The sequence below is a fragment of the Lasioglossum baleicum genome, chromosome 13 (assembly GCF_051020765.1).
Source record: "Lasioglossum baleicum chromosome 13, iyLasBale1, whole genome shotgun sequence".
Taxonomy (NCBI): domain Eukaryota; kingdom Metazoa; phylum Arthropoda; class Insecta; order Hymenoptera; family Halictidae; genus Lasioglossum; species Lasioglossum baleicum.
Window position 1 is genome coordinate 15,180,864 of NC_134941.1, and position 21,323 is coordinate 15,202,186.

Consider the following 21,323-nt stretch of genomic DNA (forward strand, 5'->3'; position numbering starts at 1 on the left):
ATGTCTTTTTAACACCTCTATGGGACGAGCTTCGAGAGATCCGCTTACCTGGGATCGTTATGCTCTGAGCGCAAGTAGGGTATTGAAACGCTGTTGGCTTTATGCCTCGAATTCTCCAGATTGCTCTCAACTTTCCGCTCGATCTACGATGAATTTATGGCTGGCAGCGAGGAGCTTTTTTATTAGATTCTGCTTAGTTTTTTTTTGAGAAATCTGAGAACGTTTATGAGTCTCGAGATGGCTCGATGGGTAAGATAAAAACGAGTTCTTCGAAGTGGACGATTTTGATCGAATAGTTTTTATGGGGCGTAAAAGCGAACAATTTACTATAGCAGGAACGTGGATTTTGTGTTCGAGAATTATTTACTAGAAAGACGCACATTCTAGTGATCGACATTCGCAGATCTAGTCACCTGGATCTCTAATCTCGTGTGCCATCGTTCTCATCGTAGTATGCCGAATCGAACATGCGAGTCGATGGGAAACGGTACCGAGGATTGTTGCGCAACAGAAGCACCAGCAGCAGCAGCAGCCTCGGTACAATGAATCGTTTATGCGGTAGCCGGCGAGTTAGCGTGAACGAATCGTTATCTCATTGCCGGTTCTCGATCGTTCACGGTTCGATTTAATGGGCCGTTCGCGGACCGTTTGCTCGGTTACTGCGAGAGATCGGGCCTCGTCGTCCGCTTCTTGCGTTTCGTTTGCCGACAAGCTCCCGGAAACTGGCCGAGCATCGTGCCGGATGAATAACGTCCCGTAAAAACGGACCCCCGATTGCCAGCCGTTTCGATCGTTTTACCTTCTTCGACGCAAAGAACAATGCGTTCCTACCCGATCGCCTCAAGTTGGAACAATGTGCAACGAGCCGGTTTGTGCCCGTCGACGTCCGCGCCCGCAATTTCACGGTCAATTTTCGCGTTCATTTGCGCTCGGTTTCGCGTGGAATAATTGAAATCGTCACGGCAATGGAATCCACCTTTTCAATCATCATTGTTTTACTGCGCTTTAAATCTTTGCGAATTAACACATTTTTTATTCTCAAATTCTCATATAACTACAAGAATGAACGTAGAAAATGTAAAATCAATTTTTTTCTACCTTGACGAGATTTAAGTTGCCAGTACACGCAGTAGAAACAGCGTTTCCGTCTAAACTCGAGCTTCGAATCGAAATATCGTTCTTCATTAAACATAAAACTAGACGACAGCATGGAGAAGTTCCTCATCCAGTCGGGTGTCGATTGCAAACAACGATCTCCAGTAAATCTCCATAAAGCCGATGTGCGATCGTAAATCGCGACGAATCGCTCCGGAACGTGTCATAGAGAACGATTTTCTCGGCACCCGATAAATCAGTCGCGGAGTCGTGTACGTTAAAGCGTGCAAAAACCGCGTCGCGTATTTGCATAGGACGGTAATCACAGGCTCGCTGAAGTAATCCTGTTTAATTAAATCATCCCGGTTGACGGACAGGGCCCAAACAAACGGGTGAAAGCCGTGCGGCACGCTCGACTTTCTTCCAATTAATCTGTTCGGCGGCGTACGTGTTCCTGTTTCCCGTGGATTTTCGTTTCGCGATTCCTGTTGGCAGGAAACGCGGAAATAAATATAATCAGAGCTCGTGTGTTTAATAATGGATCCCGTCACGGCGCGGCGCGGCGAGAGATTCGCGTCTCGCGATTCTCGCAACAGAAACGGTAACGGTGAATGGAATCGAAAATAAGCGTTCCCCCCCCCCCCCCGGCGAGAGAAAAATGTAATGTTAAAACCCGCCGCGGCCTGGTAATTGGACGCCGGTAATTAACGAATGATAATCAACATAATGATTACGCCGATGACGACGATAATGCTCGGGTATCGCGTATTATGCCCCCGCGCCAGCAAAATTTACAAGCAAATCGCCCGGCGTTTCTCACATTTCTTTCAGTCAATCAACTAATTTATGACTACCGTGTCGCGGATTCTTTTTTTCTTCTTCCTGCACCAGGGTCTCTGATGGATCTGGGAACCCGTTCTCTGTTCGCGAGGCCTGTGCGCGTTCTGCACTGAGAAAACTGTACCAATGCGCGGTGCTACCGGCTATCGGTAATAAATATCGCGGTCAACCTGCTCGGGAACTCTAAAACGCAACGATTACCGTTCTCGATCATTCCCGACAGATCGATTCGCGATTTCACCGTGTTATCCGCGCGATCGATGGACGCGTTGTTCGACACGCTAGTCGATAAACTTACAAAACGTTCCCAAAAATTAACAGCGCATTGACTTAACGTTGCTACGATGTCGTACAGTGTTGTTTGCGAAACCGGATAAATAATTAAACGCGAGTGATAGTAGCTGAAAAGCTCTATTATTTCCGTGTAACTTGAAAATTTCTTTGTTTCATTCACTTGTCAAATGCAACATTCACTGTTTCGAATACAATGCGCAGCTGTTATCCAATTTTCGAAGTGTCCCGCAATTTGTCCAGGTGAACGCGCGTTTGTCGCGGCAATTAATGGAAAATACTTTCTTGGCAACTTTCCTCGAAGGAGGAGCTGCCCCCATCCAGATCCAGGTGAAACTCGTGCGCACGCACCAGCGAAGAATAAAGAGAGAGAGAGAAATTGTCGCGTGTCTAGCAGCGACTAGATCCGTCACGGTCTAGATCGTAATGTTTTGATTTTCATTTCTGATCGCAAGTGCCCTTTGATTCGCGGTTATCGTATCGAATGCTTTCGATGACTCGACCGCGTCACAGAAAAGTGCTCGGGCCACTGAATGATACCGTCGCGGATCGTTAAGCTAGCAAAATTAACCAAGTCTGAAACGGTTAATTCGACGAGATGTCCCTGAACTACTTTCTAAGGTCGCACACAATTATTTGCTCGGTCGAATCGGCGCGAAATTAACGGGACTCGTTTACTAACAACTAAAACTCGTTTACGAATATGGACAAATAATTCCGTGTCCGATTGTTGCCAAACCATTTGCAATTATAATAACAGATTGCTTCGATAAACACTGATAAGCTAGTTAGCAAAGCTTACGGCTAAACTGGTCTAGAAGTAGACCAAAAGCAAGCGGAGCCCACTTGTTAATGATGTAAGCGTGAAGCAATTTAATTGAGAGTCGGTGGACTAGCATCGTGGGACTAGACAAATCGGATTTCCAAAAGGGAAGAAAGCGGTCGACAGTTTGTCCCCGGTTCAATTGCACAAATCTATCGAAGATGATATCGCGGGAAAAGTTCAAGTTGCCTGTTAACTGATTCTAATCTAGCTCGGAACCGTCCACAGAAATTTATCATCGTTACACCCGTTATTTCATAACCGGATTATTATAAACGTAATCGATGCGTGTTCATTAACCGGCGCGCTATAATTTACATTCCTAGATCCCGATCGCTCCGCTAGTTGCAACACTTTAATGGAACGACGATTCTCTCTTTCTCTCTTTCTCTCTCTATTCCGTGTGTCCCGTTCCTTTTTCATTTTCTACGCGAACGCGTTTCGCGGGACTCGTTTCGGTCGGCGCGATTAAAGTTTGTCGTACTACGTCGATCCGAATCATCATTCACAATTCCACGCAGCCCCCGGGTCGCTTAATCAGCCCGATTGCCTCGCGATCAAAAGTAAAACATGTTTCTAGGCTTGCCACCGGTTATCTAATTAGTATCGGGACTATTCCACCCGGTTTTTCTGCAATTTCAATCTGTTTTGCAACCAGGCTCTTCGCGGCGCGGCGTCCGTGATTAACGAGCCACGCGACGTAGCATCGCTCTCAGTGATAAAGCAGCCGAGTTGGCTGATCCTCTAACTATGTATCTTTATTAGCACGCCAGGCAGGAGCATGCCGGAAGTTCTCAGGCAAACAATCCGACCTCTTAAAATTATTACCCGTTCGTTTTCTGCAAGCCTGCAGCTTGGCGTCACGGCCAAGGAAAATCTATAGCAAATACTGATTCTTCTATGAGCGACTAACGGGCTCTGTCGCTATAAGGAGCTGCGAAGACACGCCCGCTTTGAGCTGGCCACGCCTCTCGAGGCTAATCCACGCCCACTATTTTATCCCACAGGGAATTTAAGATGCTACCATTGAAAATAACGCTTGTTTACCGATCAAGAGAGTTAGATGCAACTGCACTGGAACCAAATCCAACTGATCGAAGCCTGATTTGCAATTCAAAGTTGCCACTTTGTAAGACTGTTTCGATCGATGCGAGCCGTATTTCCCATTTGCTTGCCTGTAATTAGGCACGGTATAAAGAGGTCGATTAATATTCGTTCGTTAGCCGGTGAACGGGGAACAGCTCTCGGTCTAATAGAACTAGCGATGCTCGTGTATTATTAATAGCAAACCGTTTTTACAAGCGATAACGATTCCGATATCGGAGGGGAGGGGGTGTCTAGTTGCCAGTCCGTTGGATCGTTCGTTCGAGGAGCCCTTTTCCGCCGCGGGACTCAATGCGATTCATCTCGGACCCAGCTCGATCGGGGCCCTTTTAATCGATCGACCATGCCGGACGTAACCCATGGCCCGGTTCGAAGTCGTGCAGCGTCGCGGCGCGATTATCGCTCGCGCCGGCCACGGAAACGGTTTATTAGCATCAGAAGCCATTAAATCGCTCGGAACATCGGATACAACGTAAATTGGTACCGAGTTACAAGTTTGCGTTTAACGAGTCCCCGTCGATGCCGGGACCTCGTCGTCGTCGTCGTCGTCGTCGTGTCTAAGGAAACGGGTTACACGCTGCCCTGTGCGAGCAGCCTCGACAGAATACCGAGAAGAAAAAATGCCGTGATCTCGCGAGTATTTACGTAAATTGGCGCGCGTATACGCCGCGGATAATAAAATCATTACGCCGAGACGGAGAATCTACGGGCACGAATTCCAAGCACCGTTACGTCCATCGGGAACATCGGGAACATCGGCAACGGGAGCCGAACGAACGGAGGCTGATTTACCTCGCCGACGAATGGTAACCGTGCCCATTATCGGCAACTTTATACCTTCATGGAACGGCCGACCAAATTTTAAACCACGCCGATCCTCCTTTCATCCTTCCTCGCAATTTAACCCGTTAGCGGATACTTGACGAACCTCTACTCAACGAAGGGTACTTTATGTTCAATTTCATAAAATAATAGCCTGTTTCCAACGAACAGTGTGCCTAGGCGAAGATGTTAACCCTTTGCACTCTGAACTATTTTCACTGGAAAACCAAACTCGTACAATATTGAAATTTTTAGTAATTTATTAAATGTAATCCAACTTAACGATGTTCTCAAGTTTGGAATGAATAATTCTAATTGCTGTTAGAACTGAACCTTCGAGACGACCGAAATAAGCGAATTTTACAGTTGTGGCGAATAACGAATGATTTCAATTAATCATCCGCACCGGAGGGAATAAAAGTTGGCTCGTTTCAGCCTGACAGGAAGAATGTTCGGCCACGTGTACTCGTCAACAGCATGTTTCTATTAAATCCGGCTCGAAAAACGACGAAGGTTAATGCCACGGTCTAAAGGATGGACCTCGTTCTTCATCGCTGTTAGCTCCGCAATTAATCTTCCGTTCGAATATATTATTCTTTGACGAAATGCTGTCGCGCCGTGTGTCTATAAAGTATAAACCATCGGAACGAGGAGTATGTACTACGTAACACGTGCTGTACGCGAGTCGAAGTTGCTGTTACACGCATACATAGTTTGATACGTGCAGGGAAATGGCCATGACACGGATCAACGTTATTACGTGAGCTGGAAAATCGTTTCCTATTTTATTTATGTCGGTTGCATTAACGACATTTTGCTTGAAAATAAATCGACGTCAAGGTATTCTTAATTTTTAGTATAAGTATTTTACAAATTAAAAAAAATTGTTTTGTAAAAAATGGAGGTCACCTCGATTTTTTTAGTGTTAATATATGTATATCATCGACTTCATAATATTCTAACGTGTTAAAACGCTAGAACAATTTTAGCAAGAAAAAACGGTTTTTCAGTCCACTGTGCTCCGCTGTCGTTGCAGAAAGATAGGCCAATGCTCGACCCTTTCAGAGCGATCGCTTAAGAAACGCCTAATTTATTACGGCACGGCGGCGGCGGCGGCGGCGGTCGCTCGCGGATCATTAATTTCAACGGGCCCTAAATAATTGCACGCGGGGCCGGCGTTACTGGTTCGCGCAAGTTTTGCACGCCCACGCTGTTACGCAATTCTCGTACGTTCAATTAGAAATCGCGCCCCGCCGACTAATAGGGGGATTATCGATCACCGGAAGGTGTCGCGAGATCGTCGATCGAAATACCCCGCGGCGAAACTGACGCGGTTATGGTTAGCGGGACCGGAATACGCACACATATGTACCTACGCTGACGCTCGTAAATATTTGTACTAGCGCTGGTACTGTAGTGTAATTGCTATCCCAACGTGCTGGCGGAAAACGTTTCGAAAAATAACTAGTCGGGATGAGCACTTAATAGATAGTATCGGTGAATGTTCCTCAATAATGTATTACAGGAAAACGTCTTGAAAAACAGCTAGCTCATTTTTAGACACCGAGCGGAGATCCTTTCGTATTCGGAAAATTGCACGAGCAAGCGTTACGGCAAATTCGAGTTCTCGAGTTTGGAAGGAATGCCAGCAGGTGTCCGAATACTTATGAACGGTGTTGCGGTTCTCGGTGGTTCTTCTTTTGTCTCACGGAGCGTTTCATAATTATTATTCGCCGCGGACAGGTCGTGGAAGAGTAATAGTCCCGATTCCACGGCTTGTTTTTCGTACTGGTTCCCCCGTCGCGAGAGTTTTCATTCGGAGAACAATGGGTACGGCTGTGGCTGTAGCTACACCGGCGCTCGTATACGGCCCGCGTGTGTACACATAGTGTGTATGTACGCAACAATCCGACGGAATAATAAACTTGCCGGGCGCAATCATGAGAGAAAGAGAAAGAGAGAGAGAGAGGGATTTTTGCATTAAAAACCATGGCATTCTGTAATTGTCGGAGCCGGCACGAAAGCAACGATCGGCCGTGTTTTTGCGCACCGCCGTGCCAGGCCAGCCCGTGTGCTCGCGGGTTTATTAGCAGAAACGGTGCGCGGCACGCGGCACGCGTGCATACTGCATACGCGCGTACTGTGCAACCCTGCGCGCCCTGATTCATCCGCGGTTCGCGTGCACTCTTTTTGCTGGCAACCGACTGTGAATGAAATTACTCGGTCTCGTTAAACTTCCTTTTTCGCCAGCTCGAAGTTAACTCACGGAGGAAATCGCCGCGCCGGTGCTTCGGTAGCCCGCGTTTCGAGACCTTGAAATCTAGCTGAAGAACTGCTTCGCGGACATGTCCAGGGACCTCGAACTTCATTTCCCAAATCATGACTACTCTGAGGCGTCGCTGATAATTATTATAATTCGACACAATTGTTACGTTACCGTTACTTCCCGAAAAATATAGTCGAGTGCAAGTGGTTAATGTACGAATGGAATTATTTTTGGGACTGTCTAAAGTCCTGGAGGTAAAATCTTGCCGGAGAGAAAGACTCGCTGTTTCCGATGGTGTTTTCTACTGCCTAATAAAGCGTACGCTCCTGCAATTAGTCAAATCGTAGGCTCTCAACGGCACGCTGAACCGAGCAAACTCGTTAGCGCGTCTGACTTCTAGAATGCGCCAAGATCTCAAGCGTATCATAATTCATAAGCATTCGCCGATTGTTTCAGTCAACTTCTCGAACAATTTCTCCCATTGTTTCCGATCTGCCGGGTGCGAACGCTGAAAAATCCAGTGTCTCGGAGCTGTTCTTCGGTATCTATTTAATACCTGTTCACTAAAAAAAATCTACCTAGTATCTATCCTATTTCTGTAGAAAATATAGGAAAATACGATCGATAGAAATGTTCTTTTCTAGAAGATTACAAACCGCGAAATCTCCACCTTGTGAAATTACGGTGTCTCTAATTTGACTTTCCTTTTCTGTCTAAGAAATTAAAAACCCGAAAATTACTTTCCTGTTGCTTTTAAAAAATAAAAAACTGCTCCTAATTTTTCGGAAAGTTTGCATAGGAAATGAAGCACCGTATTAAGCGGAGCGAGGTGTTGTTACCTGTGTTGTTTCAAAGTCCACGCGTGATCCAAGCTCAGCTATCCCGCATGATTCGAGGCTCACATGGAATTGGATTAATACACGAACTGGCACGAGCGGACTGGATTGATTTTCATTGTAAAAAATCGAGAAGAACTGTCACGCAGGCGAGCGAGATCTCGCGATGGAAAGGCGTGCATCCGCCGAGGCGATCCGCACCTCGAGACGACCGGAGGTTTACTGACACCGGCGCGGCGCCTCCACCTGCTCGTAATGTAAGCCAGGCTTCAGTTTATCCTGCGATGCGTCACGTAGAGGGGCAGAAAGGACAAACCCGGGGAGCCCGTGGTCAATAACACTGTTCAGCACACATTTCAATTTCTTACTACGACTATCCCTCCTCTACGATTTCTCTGATTGCTTTACGATTCCCCTGCACATCTTTCAAAATATCTCCTGCTCTAACGCTGCTATTTATGCAGCTCTAATTCGCATTATCCTGAGCCGGATGATATAGTTTAGTATCATGTTATTATTTAGGAAGGAGGAATCTTTCAAAATACCTGACCCGCTTAGCGCTTTATTTTTCCTTGAAGCGCCTGAAAGACCGCCTGTGTGCTTAGTTACGTTTAAACGATGATCAGTGTTCGTCATTTACATAAGGAACAGTTATTTTTGAAACTGTTTCAGACTCAGGCTAGAAATTCGAGAAAAAGGTTGAAATTTGCGGTACCATGTAATCAGCGATCTTCTGGCTCGTAAGCATGTAGAATGAGCACGGAGCGGACATCGAGTGGTAGAACTAGCTTACGGAATATTCAATCCTCAACCAGTGACGCGAGACCGCTGCAACAGTTATCGCACGACGACCAATGTTGCCTTCGGAAGCGTTCTGCAAATGATTTCATGGACTGTAAACGTTTTAAATCGGACATATGTACGTTCCGATAGCCGATCGACTGCTCGTAGCAAACCTAATTTTCTTTGAAATTTGATACCGGTATAGTCCTTCGGGTACTACGCTGAATTACGTATTGGTCCTGTTGTGCTGAAGACGATGACCGTTCTGAATACACTTCCGAAGCAAGGACCAGCAAGGACTTAGAGCCATCGATGATTATGGGACTATACTTTTTTTATAAAAAGAAGCTGTTCCAAGTATACAGTATACACTCTGCACATGTTCTTTCTTTTTCTAAGACGTTGCCTGCTAGTATTCACGATGGCCGTAAGGCGCTGCACGCAGGAGAACGCTATAGCGACATCTGGCTCGAGAAGATTGAAGTTTCGATGTTCTTTTTAAGAAATATTGAAAAATTATCGCATATAATACATATGTTTAAGTGTCACTTCTCGTGTTGCGTGTAACGAATTTGTTTAGGATCGCCGAAATGCAAAAAGATTTTAACTTTTACGGTAAATCCTTGAGCTAAATCGAAGATAATAAGCTGTTATTGGCGATATTACCACTAATAGATAATGTTCTACATACCTGTCGAAGGTAAGGCTGTCCTGTCGGTAATTGCATCCATTGCAGCCGCTGCACCTCGACGATAAGTCAGTCTCTGGATCGGTATCGTAGGAACCATCTCGATCTTTCCGATGTTCCGCCACGATGCTCCACGTTCTATGGATAAGGTAGAACAGGTAAAGCTGTTTGCCTCGTCGGCATGGTTGGGATTTCGCATTCCCCATCTTCCGTCTTCCAATTAAGCCTTCAGAGACCTAATCTCCTCGAGCACCGTTTCAAAACGCGTCCCAGGCGCGCAGCTCGTTAATCACTCCTCTAATTAGCTTCTGTCCACGCGGGGGTTAAAATTCGTTGAACGCAGCGATCCCAACGAACCTGTTGCTCATATTTGCATCGGTAGATCCGTTTCGCCGATTAAAAAACGGCCATGATTTGTATCGTTCAGACAGCATTCGCAATCTCGTTCTAACCGCGAGATCTCATTATCGTGCAGATATCTGGCTCGATACGCCCACATTCCTCGGACAATGAGGAATTTTTCTCGCGTGATGTCTCACCGATATCGCCGTATCTCCGGCATTGTCTTTGCCCCCGCGATTGTCTTTAAGGCTTGCGTAATTACGAGTCCGCAGCAACGACGACGACGACGACGACGTCCCGAACGGAGCGGAACGGAACGGAACAGAACAGAACGGAACGTTTATTATAAAAGCAGGCCCCGGGAAACGTGCACGGGGTCCGTGCTTCCTCGAGTGGCGAAAGGATTAAAACCGAGCGAAGCCTTTACGACGCGGCTTTATTAAGATATCGCGGCGTGTGCAGATTCATAAATTGTCCTTAAGACCTCTACGTGGGTTCGTTTTATCGTCCGTTGCCGTTCTACGACTCTCGGCGATGTCGTTTATTTGCGGACTGGCCGGCCGAGACCGCATTTTCATTTTCTAACACCGTTTTAATGCAAACGCGCTGCAGAGCTTGCGTTTTCCTCCGCTGCAACGATCATTAGAAGCCCGGCCGCGGTTTCACGATTAAAATCGAGTTAGAAGATCCTTTCTCGCTTCCGACAGCTGCAGTCCCCGGGTTCCACGCGACTTATCGCGTCTCTCTTCATTGTACGGTGTCGTTGATGTCGTCGGAGTCGGTGTTGTCGCCGGTGTCCCGAGAGTTCCCACACTCGTTCGCGGTGTCCTGCGACCGTTCGCGCACTCGCATGGAAAAGAACTGCCTTCGAAACGCTCCTGCGCGCATCCTGTCTCGAATGTCAGCGGTTGTCGTCGTCTTTTAATAGCGATCCATCGTGTCCTCGGACGGCGAAAATCTCTCCCCGTGTCAAGAGCATCGGCCTAACGGCTGTCTTCCTCGTCTTCGAACAATTTCCGTCTCCTCGAACGTCTAATCGTTCGAACGATTCGTCTCGTGTCTCGTTGCCGCGCCGATGGCAACACGCGCAACTCTTTCAACGACGAGAAGTAGCATTCGACACGGTTCGACCAGCGGAGCCGCGCGAATTAGGATGGATCCGTGCGAACGTTTCGAAAAAAACTGAGCCAGACGTCGGCGCGGTTAGAAAACCCAGTGATCCACTGACACGTGAAAAATTCTTGAAACCGTTATTACGCTGCGTTACGAGAGCTCTCGCGGCTGCCTCCTTCGCCTGTCCGTGTTTTCCTCCCGTTTATGGCAGTCGGATTTCTTGCGCCTTTCGTGGAACTGTTACGCGGCCCGCCGCGATTTTCACTTAAATTGCCCGGCCGATTCTATAATTCCATCGGCGAGAAAATCACTGATGTTTCTCCGGTGTACAATTTGCGGAGCGAAGTTTCACAAGTTTCGGATAGACGACGGTTGGACGATGATCGACCACGGTTTCTCGGCGCGGTGCGGTGGCTCTGTTATTTACCAATCGTGTATCGACAGGAGACCACGAAAGTCGAACGAAACGGCACGCTCGGCCCGATGTAAACAGATCGTTTGGCGCGCGCGCACACGAAATTTCCATTCGATACTGTTTTCGCGAAATCGGATCGCTTTCCTGCGCTCCGATAGAAACGAATAATCGGCGCGACGAAACGACGCGACGCGACGCGACGCGTCGTGAAACAAGGTGAAATCTCCGAGCGATTTCGGAGAAATTAATCAACTTCCTGGCTGGTTCGGCGGACGTCGTCGCATTTCACTTTCTTCAAAGTGTCTGTCACGCGTGAACGCTTGCTCGGACGCAGCGCACAACACACAGATACAGAGAGACGGCACAACAGGCACAGGTAGAGAGGCACAGGTACGCGAAATATATCGGGGAAACGTCGCGTGACAGCGGCGACGCGAAACGAACCGAACCGACCGAACCCAGCGGAACTCGCGGACACCGAGGCGAAGCGAATTTTCTTAAGATAATGCGGCCCTAAGCGCGAAATTCCTGCGTGCACACGAACCCCCTTGGGTGCATTGAAAGGTCGGTAAAAACGCGTGTACGAGAGCCTCTCGAGGCATTCACCGGGCGGGTTTCAAGAGCCGACTGCCAACTCGTGAATGCCCCGAGGTGCACGTGTGAGCATCGCCTCTCTCCCAGCCGACGACTCTTCTCCTCTAGATCTCGCCTCGCGGTTGGCTCCGAGAACAGCCGTCCAACAGAGGATTCCGAGACTATCCGAGAGGCTCTGGGTCAAGCCGCGACCTACGTCGCTCCCCCGGTGTCCTATGAGCCTCGCACCAAATACGAGAGATCCGACCAACCGACCGACCGACCGACACGACGGATTAATTCAGTAGGTCAGGTTCGAGTGTGTCTGGATCCTGGACCGAACCTGTCTAGATGATCGATTCGCGAGCGAATCGTGCGCTGGATAAGGATCTAGAAGACCGTTTCAGCTACGTCGAACGAACCCGGCGACTCCGCAACGCGTACACGAAGCAAAAACCGAGAAATGGGTGTGTCCGGCACCGCCCACTAATCTAGAGATCCTATCATTGGTCTACGACTAAGGTCAATGCTTTTCTCTCCAGGCGAAAAAATCTTTTCAAAAGTCCCTTTACTGTTCGCTGCAGAAGCCGAGTCACTGTGCGCGAGATGTATGCAATTGGCTGTGCTTTCCACGTCGCTCTTTTATCCCCTCCAATCTCTTCTTTGGGCCCTCCCCCTAATTTTCATCGATTCTCCGTCATTTTTCGTGCATCTTTGCAGACATTGTTTCTACCTTTTTCACACATTTTTTCCGAGGTTCTCTGTGCACACCTTTTTGCCTCCCGTGTTCTATTACCCCTTTCCACAAACTTTCTCTAGTTCCATAAATTCTCGGCTCCGCCCAACAATTTTTTTCGCTCGTCCCGCGAACTCCCGGTTCTCTCGTAGCTCGCTCGCTCGCTCGGTGATAGATGCCGGACGATAAATTATCTCATTTCGCGTGGTGGTAATCTTCGTCGAACCGGGATCAACGCCGTTGATTTTCATCGAACAAGACGTTTCCGACTCGAACACGAGCTTTGTTGCCTGCCACTTATTTAAACGGGAAGTCGTTTCGATTTTACACGCGTCCCACGGTGCCGGATGAAGTTCTCCTGGCCGATCCACGGACTCCGCCTGGATCGCCTCAGTCATCGAGGTAAAAGGTGAAATACCAGACAAGCCTTCTTCGTAAAACCTCATCCGTGGCATTAATAAGACGCCTCGCAAAATAGATACTTCCCTTCGCCTGTAATCTGCATCCTGAGCCCCGCTCCTCGCACACTCTAGACTCGTAGACTCTAGAATCTACAGTATAGAGTCTAGAGAGACGCGCGAGAGGCCTACGGTTCGTTCGCTTTATTCGGATCTCGTTTAATAAGCGAAGCGATTATTCGACGAGAACGAGGCTTTACCGGGCAAAACGCTTTTCACCGGGACTCTCTTTTCATTCATTTTTTGCTCGTTCGCGCCGATTTTTCACCGCGCCGCGCGCAATACAAACGCCGTTAGGTCGGTTCACTCATTTCACTGTGATTCCATAATGAAAGGTAATCAAGTACCGCTGTGCTGCGGCGTAGGACTCGCAAGAAACCACGGTTTTCGTGTCTGAAAATGGGTCTGCAGTTCTCCTTGCGGCGCAACAGACGCACGTCAAGACCCGTTTAATCAGCGGACCAGGGAAAACCGAAGGAAAACCTTTCTTTCCGCCAACAATTTATTGTTACACTTTTGTCGTCGTCGCAGCCGTTGCTGCTTGCGCTGCTCACTCTCTGATTTTAAGCGGCTATATACCATCCATCATAGTCATTCTCCTTTCACGAGGGCCGTTGATGAACCGCCGGTAATATACCGTTTAATCTGCGAATGATCCTCGTGACTTTTAACGAGTTAATCTTTCATCGTTCATCATCGGATCGACTATAACGTTACCGAACAGCTTGTTTTATCGTCGAACACCGAGTCTTTTCAACGTTTCTAACGATTTTTCTCTCGACCGACGCGACACGACGCGTTAATCGCTCACAGTCGAGGACGCATATTTCGAGAGGACGCGGATGCCTGCATTGTATGGCAATCGCAGCTAATAAAATTAACGTCATCGCTCAAGCCGCCGAGACTCGTGCAGCCAGCCAGTTGCACCGGTGCGGTGGGTCATGTTTCGCGTTTGACCTATGACATAAACGAGCTCTAATGGCCACTGTAAATTCTCCGCTCGCACAGTGGGCTGTCTATGCGACAAACACGAAAAGAGTTACATTCTTCTCCTGCAAATCTTTCTGTCTCTGAAAGATCCAATTTTTTATTCCGTATCAAACGAAATAATTGTGATTTTATGGACAGAATTTTGCTCGGTTTCGCATCGAGGTCTTGAAATTGCGGAGGTTCGAATTTTTCGATGCAGCGTGCAACAGGGGAACAGGTTTGGAGTATTAGCGCAGCGTTTCGCAGCACGGGAGCTCGCTTCGCGTCTTAACAAATTAAAGGTCGAGCGTAGAGCGCTCTCGGATGGCTTGTTTGTGTTTGTGGGAATTGTGGGTCGGTTCCTCGGCGTGCTAGCTCGCAAATCTCCTCAGCCAAAACGGATTAGGTGTACGCAGCGGCGAGAGATAAGTGATTGCACTCGTGCATCATACGCTCTCGGAAAGAAACCAAGGTTGCTTCCGGCTTCTTGCGCAACATCGGGAACAAGGAAACGCTACGATAGGCTGGCGCCCGATCGCCGAGTAAATTCTTCCTAGTTTTAAACCTCTCTGGCATAGCGCGGCGATCGGAGATATCTTACAGAGAAATTTAGTTAGCCGAGTTTGTTTAAAACCGCGCGAAGATCGCATCTTCCTCAATCCGCGCGAGCACTATTTTCCTAATCGCACGATACGGTACGGCTTTAATTTGTTGCTAGGATAATAATTTAGGATCGCGGGGTGCTTGGATTCCTTTTTTCCCTGGCAATTAGAGTCCGCGCGCTTCGAATACGGGAGTCGTAGAATTTCTACTACCACGGACGATAAAATCACAGTGCAGCATTTGATCCCTCGGGAGAGGAAGAGCCTCGCCGTTAAACAACCGGCTAGATCGGTAATTTAACAAATTCAAATCGTGCAGATCTGCGGCAAGTACCTGTTCTGTTCGGGTAATGCATAGTTGAAGTAGAATGCCGGCTGCGTTTCCAGTCGAGTGCCGGAGAGCAACAAATGTTGTCGATCGGTCGCTGGGTCGAGGATCTTTATGCGAATTTTAGTTAAATACTATTTAGTTAGTTTACGGAAATTGAGATGCGATATTTCACCTCCTACAAAAATAATTATTAGACTGCGAACGTTGCATTCTACAAATTCGAACATGCCACAAGCGCACGAAGATTCGCAGTCTAATAACTGGACTGTGGATTTTATGCATTTATGAGAAGAATGATAACGTGAAGCACAAAATAGTAAAATCATCGGAACAACACAATTTTCCTCCATTTCTCTACGACGCGACGTACCGACTACGTTACCACTCGACAACAAAGTCTTACAAAAAGACGGAACAATTCATTATGCATGAATGATTGAGAGAAAGACTATAATTTTTCCATATACACCTAATATATAATCACGTTCGAGAAGTGCAGGCACATTCTGGTTAAATTCCCGTTTCCCGCAACTGATGCGTAAAATTCGCTCAGTCTACTAATCAGCATCGACGAAAACGAAACTCCATTCGATTTCGATTTCTCCGGGCTCGCGCGCTATAAAAATCTAAATCACCATGAAGATCCTCTATCCATTAAACCGCGAGTGTAGCGCGCGCATGGACGCGTCTCGATATCACCTCGCATTACAGTAACCTTTGCGTAATAGCGTAATGAATGAAAGCGCGATCCTTTCACGCGAGGCAGTGACCTTTCGATGGACGCGGAGGACCGTCGATCGATCCTCTTCGTCTCTCGATCTTCTCGGTCTCTCTGTGTGTATCCGAGTTGGCGCGTTTGTGTGTGGCGGCCGCGCGAAACGATGGGCTGCCGGTTAATCCGAGGGTTGGAGGATGGATATCCATCCGAGCGCGAGCGCGAGCGCCGCGATTCCACTGGGTCAGATTCACGCTTGACCTGGGCCGAACGGATACCTGGTGTAACCGTGTATCGGCGAGAATACCGGTGCTTCCGGATGCTTGCGCAACGCCCGGGAACCAGGAAGCCATCGCAAAAAAATGATAATTATTCGACTGTTCGCCTACGAAGAAATCGCGCGGCCGTTCGGGACTCGGTGGACCGTGGGCACCACGTCTAATTTAACGCGTGTACCACTAGCAATTCCTCTCTCTCTCTTCATCTTCTTCTTCCTACTCGTATTCTCGAAGAAATTTCTCAGCTTTCGTCGACCCTTTCCGCCATAAAATTTCTTCTGAATATTTGCACGAAGAACAGGGCTTTTAAATTCTATTATACAATAAAATATCTCTGAAAAACTGTAACAAGACAGCTTATTAAACCGGTTCGCTTACGATGCGGCCGGTGTGGGATCGGTGATCGATCGAGCGTCGATCTGCCGGCTCTGGTCTCGTGTATCGGAACGAGCGATTAAGGCGTTTCACGGATGTTTCGTGTATTCCCGGGGCACCGGATCGTGCAACCTCTCTGGAAACGCTCGCGATTATTACGAGTGGCATAGGTGGATCGCGCGCGCGCGCGCACGCCGCGCCGCGCCGCGCCGGGAATTCGAAGATTACAAGCTTCCCCGTACACCGGAAGAAGCTGCGAGAGCAAGAGAGAGACGGCTGCGGGCCGCATAAAAAGATATTGTTCTGAAATTACAGTGCTCGGAGCCGGAGTAGGTTCAGTTCGATAGATGGCGTGTACGTGTGTGTGCGCGTGCGTGCCTTGTATGTGCTTCTTCCCTCGGCGATCGCGTAGAAAGCCCACCGAGGCGATCTTACACGTGAACCGGGCAGAACGTTCCATGAGAAAAGCAGATGCGAGCAGATTCGTGGCAAAAGGAAAAATGGTCAGGGAGGGGACGCGTAAACCGTGCGTAATACCTATAATACTCGTGTGACCGCGGTTTTCGCATCGAGAAACAGAGATATACACGTTGTGCCCCTCTGTGCCTACCGTGCGCGACGAGACCCCGTGGTCGACGATTACGCAAGCCGAGCGAAGGAGAAAGATCGTCTAGTTAGTCTAGTAGAAAGCATGTCAATGTGGCAATCCGACTGTGTTTTTACCTCCCTTTTTCCGAGACCGGCGAACCGAGGGCCTGGGACTACGCGAAACTCAGAATTACATTAATTATGCTTGCTTTTATCTCGGCTTACTATGCGCAACGAAATAAAGTTTTATCTGACTCGTTAGAATTGTGCTGGGCTCACGAAGAAAGTTCTACGAGTTCATTTATGTACCGAATGACATAATTCTGTGCACGAGGTGGTCTTACCAATTAATCTTCGTTTGAGTCTGCCACCAATTTGCTCCACTTTGTACCGAAGAAGCGGTGATATAGTATATGTTGTGCACTAGTTCTTTATTTTCGCAAAGAGAAATTGCCTTATTAATTATGTATCTTTCTATCGTATTGATTGTTTTGCCACCGTGTGCCAATCTAGCATCGGTGAAAAATACAGTTGTAGAATCGAGGGCGGACGAGGGATAATTATTCGTTACATTATCATGTCATTTAATTGCCTCCCGTTTTACGATCTCGCTCGATCTTTCTCCTTCGCTGGAGAAGCGAAGCTCTTTCTTTCACTATTTCACTCGTCTCGTAACGGTTTAATAGAATGAAACCTGTGCAATTAGAATATGCGAATTATAACCATTAAGCGGCAAAAAATGCTCGTCACGCATGTAATTCGAAAATGCAATTTCGTTCGTAAACCAACAATCTTTATCTTCAAGTAATATAGTCCATTAAATCCCAATAGAACTTTTAGTTGGAACGGAGTTACGGAGCTTCTTTTAGACGTAACACAGTCATCAGACAATTTATTAACTGGCGCGTCAATTAGAAGATAACCTGGATGCACGTTTATTTCGTGTTGAAAGTTCCAAAGTTTAATTAAAAATAAAAATTGGGATGATATGGCGGTAAGCCTGTTCACGGTAAAGAAGCTCGAGGAGCTTCGAGCTTGCAGCGAGGAATTAAGCAGTTGCACAATGCCCAATCAATTTCCAGTTTATCGGTTATGCCAGTAGTAGTTTCTAGTGGGACTGGATAACTCAACGACCAGACAAGCGAACGGTTAACGTGTCGTCCTTCGCCGAAGGCGACTAATTAGACAGAGTTAAAAAGTGGACGGACCAGGATCGCCGTTAAGTGGAACAAGGTGGTGCCGCCCCGCATCGCTCACCGACTGACCCATAAAAATAAAACCCGTCGCGGCGGGCTCAAAAATTCTACGAGATCTCTGTGTCTTTGACCGATAATACTTGACCTCACGAAAACATGAAACGGTCCCGTAGAATTCTTAATGGTAATTCGTATACGCCGTTAACGCCTCGAACCTTTCTTCGTGCGGTCCGGAATCGAGCGTTGAAACCACCGCTCCAATAAAAGTGGATCACCTCTCAACCTTCGCGTAAACAATCGCAGACCTCGATACCGGTTCGTGCGGCTTCCGTTCGATGACAATCGCGCATGAAATATTCAATACATATTCGGGAACGACCGGCTCAGAAGTTTTGCTGATTTTTCACCTGGAATCAGGTTCACCTGTCGCGTTCGTAGTTTAGTTTAATCTGTTCGTGATCGACCGCAATATCTTCGCAATTTTCTCAAGTTAATTGTAGCATAATTCCTATTATTCAGCCTTTTATTACTCTCGTTAGAATTGATTTTGTCTGTTCATACCGTGACAACGAAAACTGTTTGCCAGCCTCTCCACGCTTTTCAGACCACCTAAATGAGACGTCTAATCTGCGAGCGAAAAAGAACTGTTACCACATTCGATCCCTTTCTTTACCCATCGAGAACGCGCGCCTAACTTGTGTATTTGCATAAATCTCCGTCTATTTCCCGTTCCCATCGATCCATTCTCAAAATCGCGTTCTCGCGCAAATATCCGCACTCCAATCACGGGAATTACCATACCCGAGCATTGCCCTCGATCGCAGTTGTGTAATTTAATTTTCATCGTAGCGCGCGCACATACACGTGCACAGTCAGCCCACGAGAACACACGCGTTACCACAGAATCACGGCTAAACATTTCTCATCACCCACTTAGATGTCTGGAAATTACCGTTGATATAGAAAAGCTGTAACCTCCAGGCCGCGTCTCTCCGCGTCGCGCCGCATCGCGGAGTTACTTTTTATCGAGGAAAGTCTGGGGTCTCTCTCTCGCGTTTCCTGTTACGCGACCGAGCATCGTCCCAAAAAGATGTCTGATGTCTCAATCGTTCGGCAGAACGCGGAATCACCGTGTTATTAGGTGATAACTGTACACGGTGTTTTTTGTTCATGCGAGCGTGTCTACTCAGCGTCGATATCTGCAAATTACTTACTTAAGCGAATTCCACAGCTGATTCGCCTTTATTCGCGAGACGAGGAGTGAACGTTCGTCGAGCCGTTGCCAGGGGATTTATCAAAGAAAATTAATGTTATTAGTATCCGTGAAGCGTTCGAAATCGACGAGAAAGGCAGAGGAACGTCGCGTCGCATCGCGTCGGGAGATGGAGAACGTTGCGCGGCGTGATTGAAAACCCTAGGTGGATCCCTCTGTGATAAAACACGTTTTCCCGATAAGTACCGACAGATGCAATTACGGTTATCTACAGTTAGGGTCACGAAAAAGCCGGCGAGCGGCTCTCGCCGGTCTAGTTCGCCATATGAGATCGGTGCAACCTGCGGATCCCGATCCCTATCCCGAGAGAGTAAGAGAGAGAGAGAGAGACGCGTGCATTTCCGAGTGCACGAGGGTTCGCGTCGCTGCAAAATGCGGTTCTTGCTAAAAATTTCGGCGTTGCAGCAGTGACTAAAATACTGTGAATAAAACTAGAATCGATTTCATATGCATAAAATGAGAAAAATTATTTTTTGAATGTAGATATTCGAGATTGGGAGAAATATCTTGGTTTCGATGATAAAACAACGTGGAGTGCAGAGGGCTAATCAATTGTTATATACTTAGTCACCGCCAATTCTACAATTGCTATCAATATACACAGTGTTTATCATAAATATACCAATTTGTAAATATTTGAATGCTTTGGTAGTTTCACTCTTAACTGATTGATATCTGATTTTCGAAGAAAGATTCGTTAATTTTGCACAGACAGAATCGTATGTTAAAGCACCGTGAAACGGTTAGCAAGAGCCTACGCCCATCTATTACATACCGTTATATTATACATATGTATATGTATAGTATACGCCGCAGAAACATATTTTGCCTACGCTCATGTCGATTCCCATTTCACCTAGTCGCGAACTTTTCTTTTCCATTCATCGATGTACGTTTGCGGAAAATGTCTCTGGGCTGTAGCACACGGTGCAGATTTTATATTCATGAAACCGCGTAGAACACGGTGTCTAGATCGTCCGGCTTATGAAGTTATTACGGCTCGTTAAAAGCCTTTCACGATCCCGTCGCGTTTAATTTGAGCCACCTACTTTATCGACGCTTTGATTAATCGTTAAGATTCTTGCTTAATAAGTTTGTCGGCTGAAGAATCTCACGCGACACTTACCTTTTACCGTCAAGATTGGCTCTAACAGAACTTGATTCTTGGCTGGGGATTTTGATTGATGAATTGAGATTCGATGAGTGGAATGCGCGACTTGAATTTCTGTTGCTGTGTTGCTGCAACATCTGCACAGTGAATTATTTATTGTGAAGCTGTTGCTTTGGATTTGTTGTTCCTCAACTGTGCCGTAATAGAGAACTTACGGACTGGTATGGAGCGGCTGTGATTCAGTTGACAGTATTTCTTTCCGCTGCAAAATGAAAAATTCCAGCACACTTTAATTTTTATTCACTCATCAGGGACGAAGCACATATCTGAAACAGACTTAATTTAACACATGAAAAAAAAATAAAGAAGATAAATATGCAGAATAGTTGTCCACTCGACATATTTCAAACAACGCGCGAGTAGACCATTTTTGCGCAACGCTACTCTACGAAATGTACAATGAACATCTCGAAATAACGCGAGCAGTGCATTCTCTAGCGCGACACTAATTTATTTTATCAAATACGGAAAACACCCGTGCACTTTCGTTTCTTTTTGCGCAACTCTAAATGGAAACGCGATAGTAGCCATTTAAAATAGGGAGGAACCAAGCCGAATCATTATTTCGCAACGCTAATCTACAAATAATAAATAATAAATACCTCGATGAAAACGCGAGCAGTGCATCATTTGTCGCGAT

The 21,323-nt window shown here is 47.0% G+C and overlaps 1 protein-coding gene across 2 annotated transcripts in view; it reads right to left on the reverse strand.

Annotated features, from left to right (window-relative positions):
- Mwh (multiple wing hairs) overlaps positions 1 to 12,222 on the reverse strand; it is a 48,404-nt gene extending 36,182 nt beyond the window's left edge. The window contains exon 1 of one of the 2 annotated variants that reach the window (XM_076436220.1): positions 9,552 to 12,222. In XM_076436220.1, coding sequence (XP_076292335.1) covers positions 9,552 to 9,754 — 203 coding nt within the window. In that variant the 5' untranslated portion in view covers positions 9,755 to 12,222. Of the gene's footprint in view, positions 1 to 8,080; positions 8,637 to 9,551 lie in introns of those variants that run through there. The other variant, XM_076436221.1, reaches the window with a different exon arrangement.
- Between the last annotated feature and the right edge of the window lie 9,101 nt (positions 12,223 to 21,323).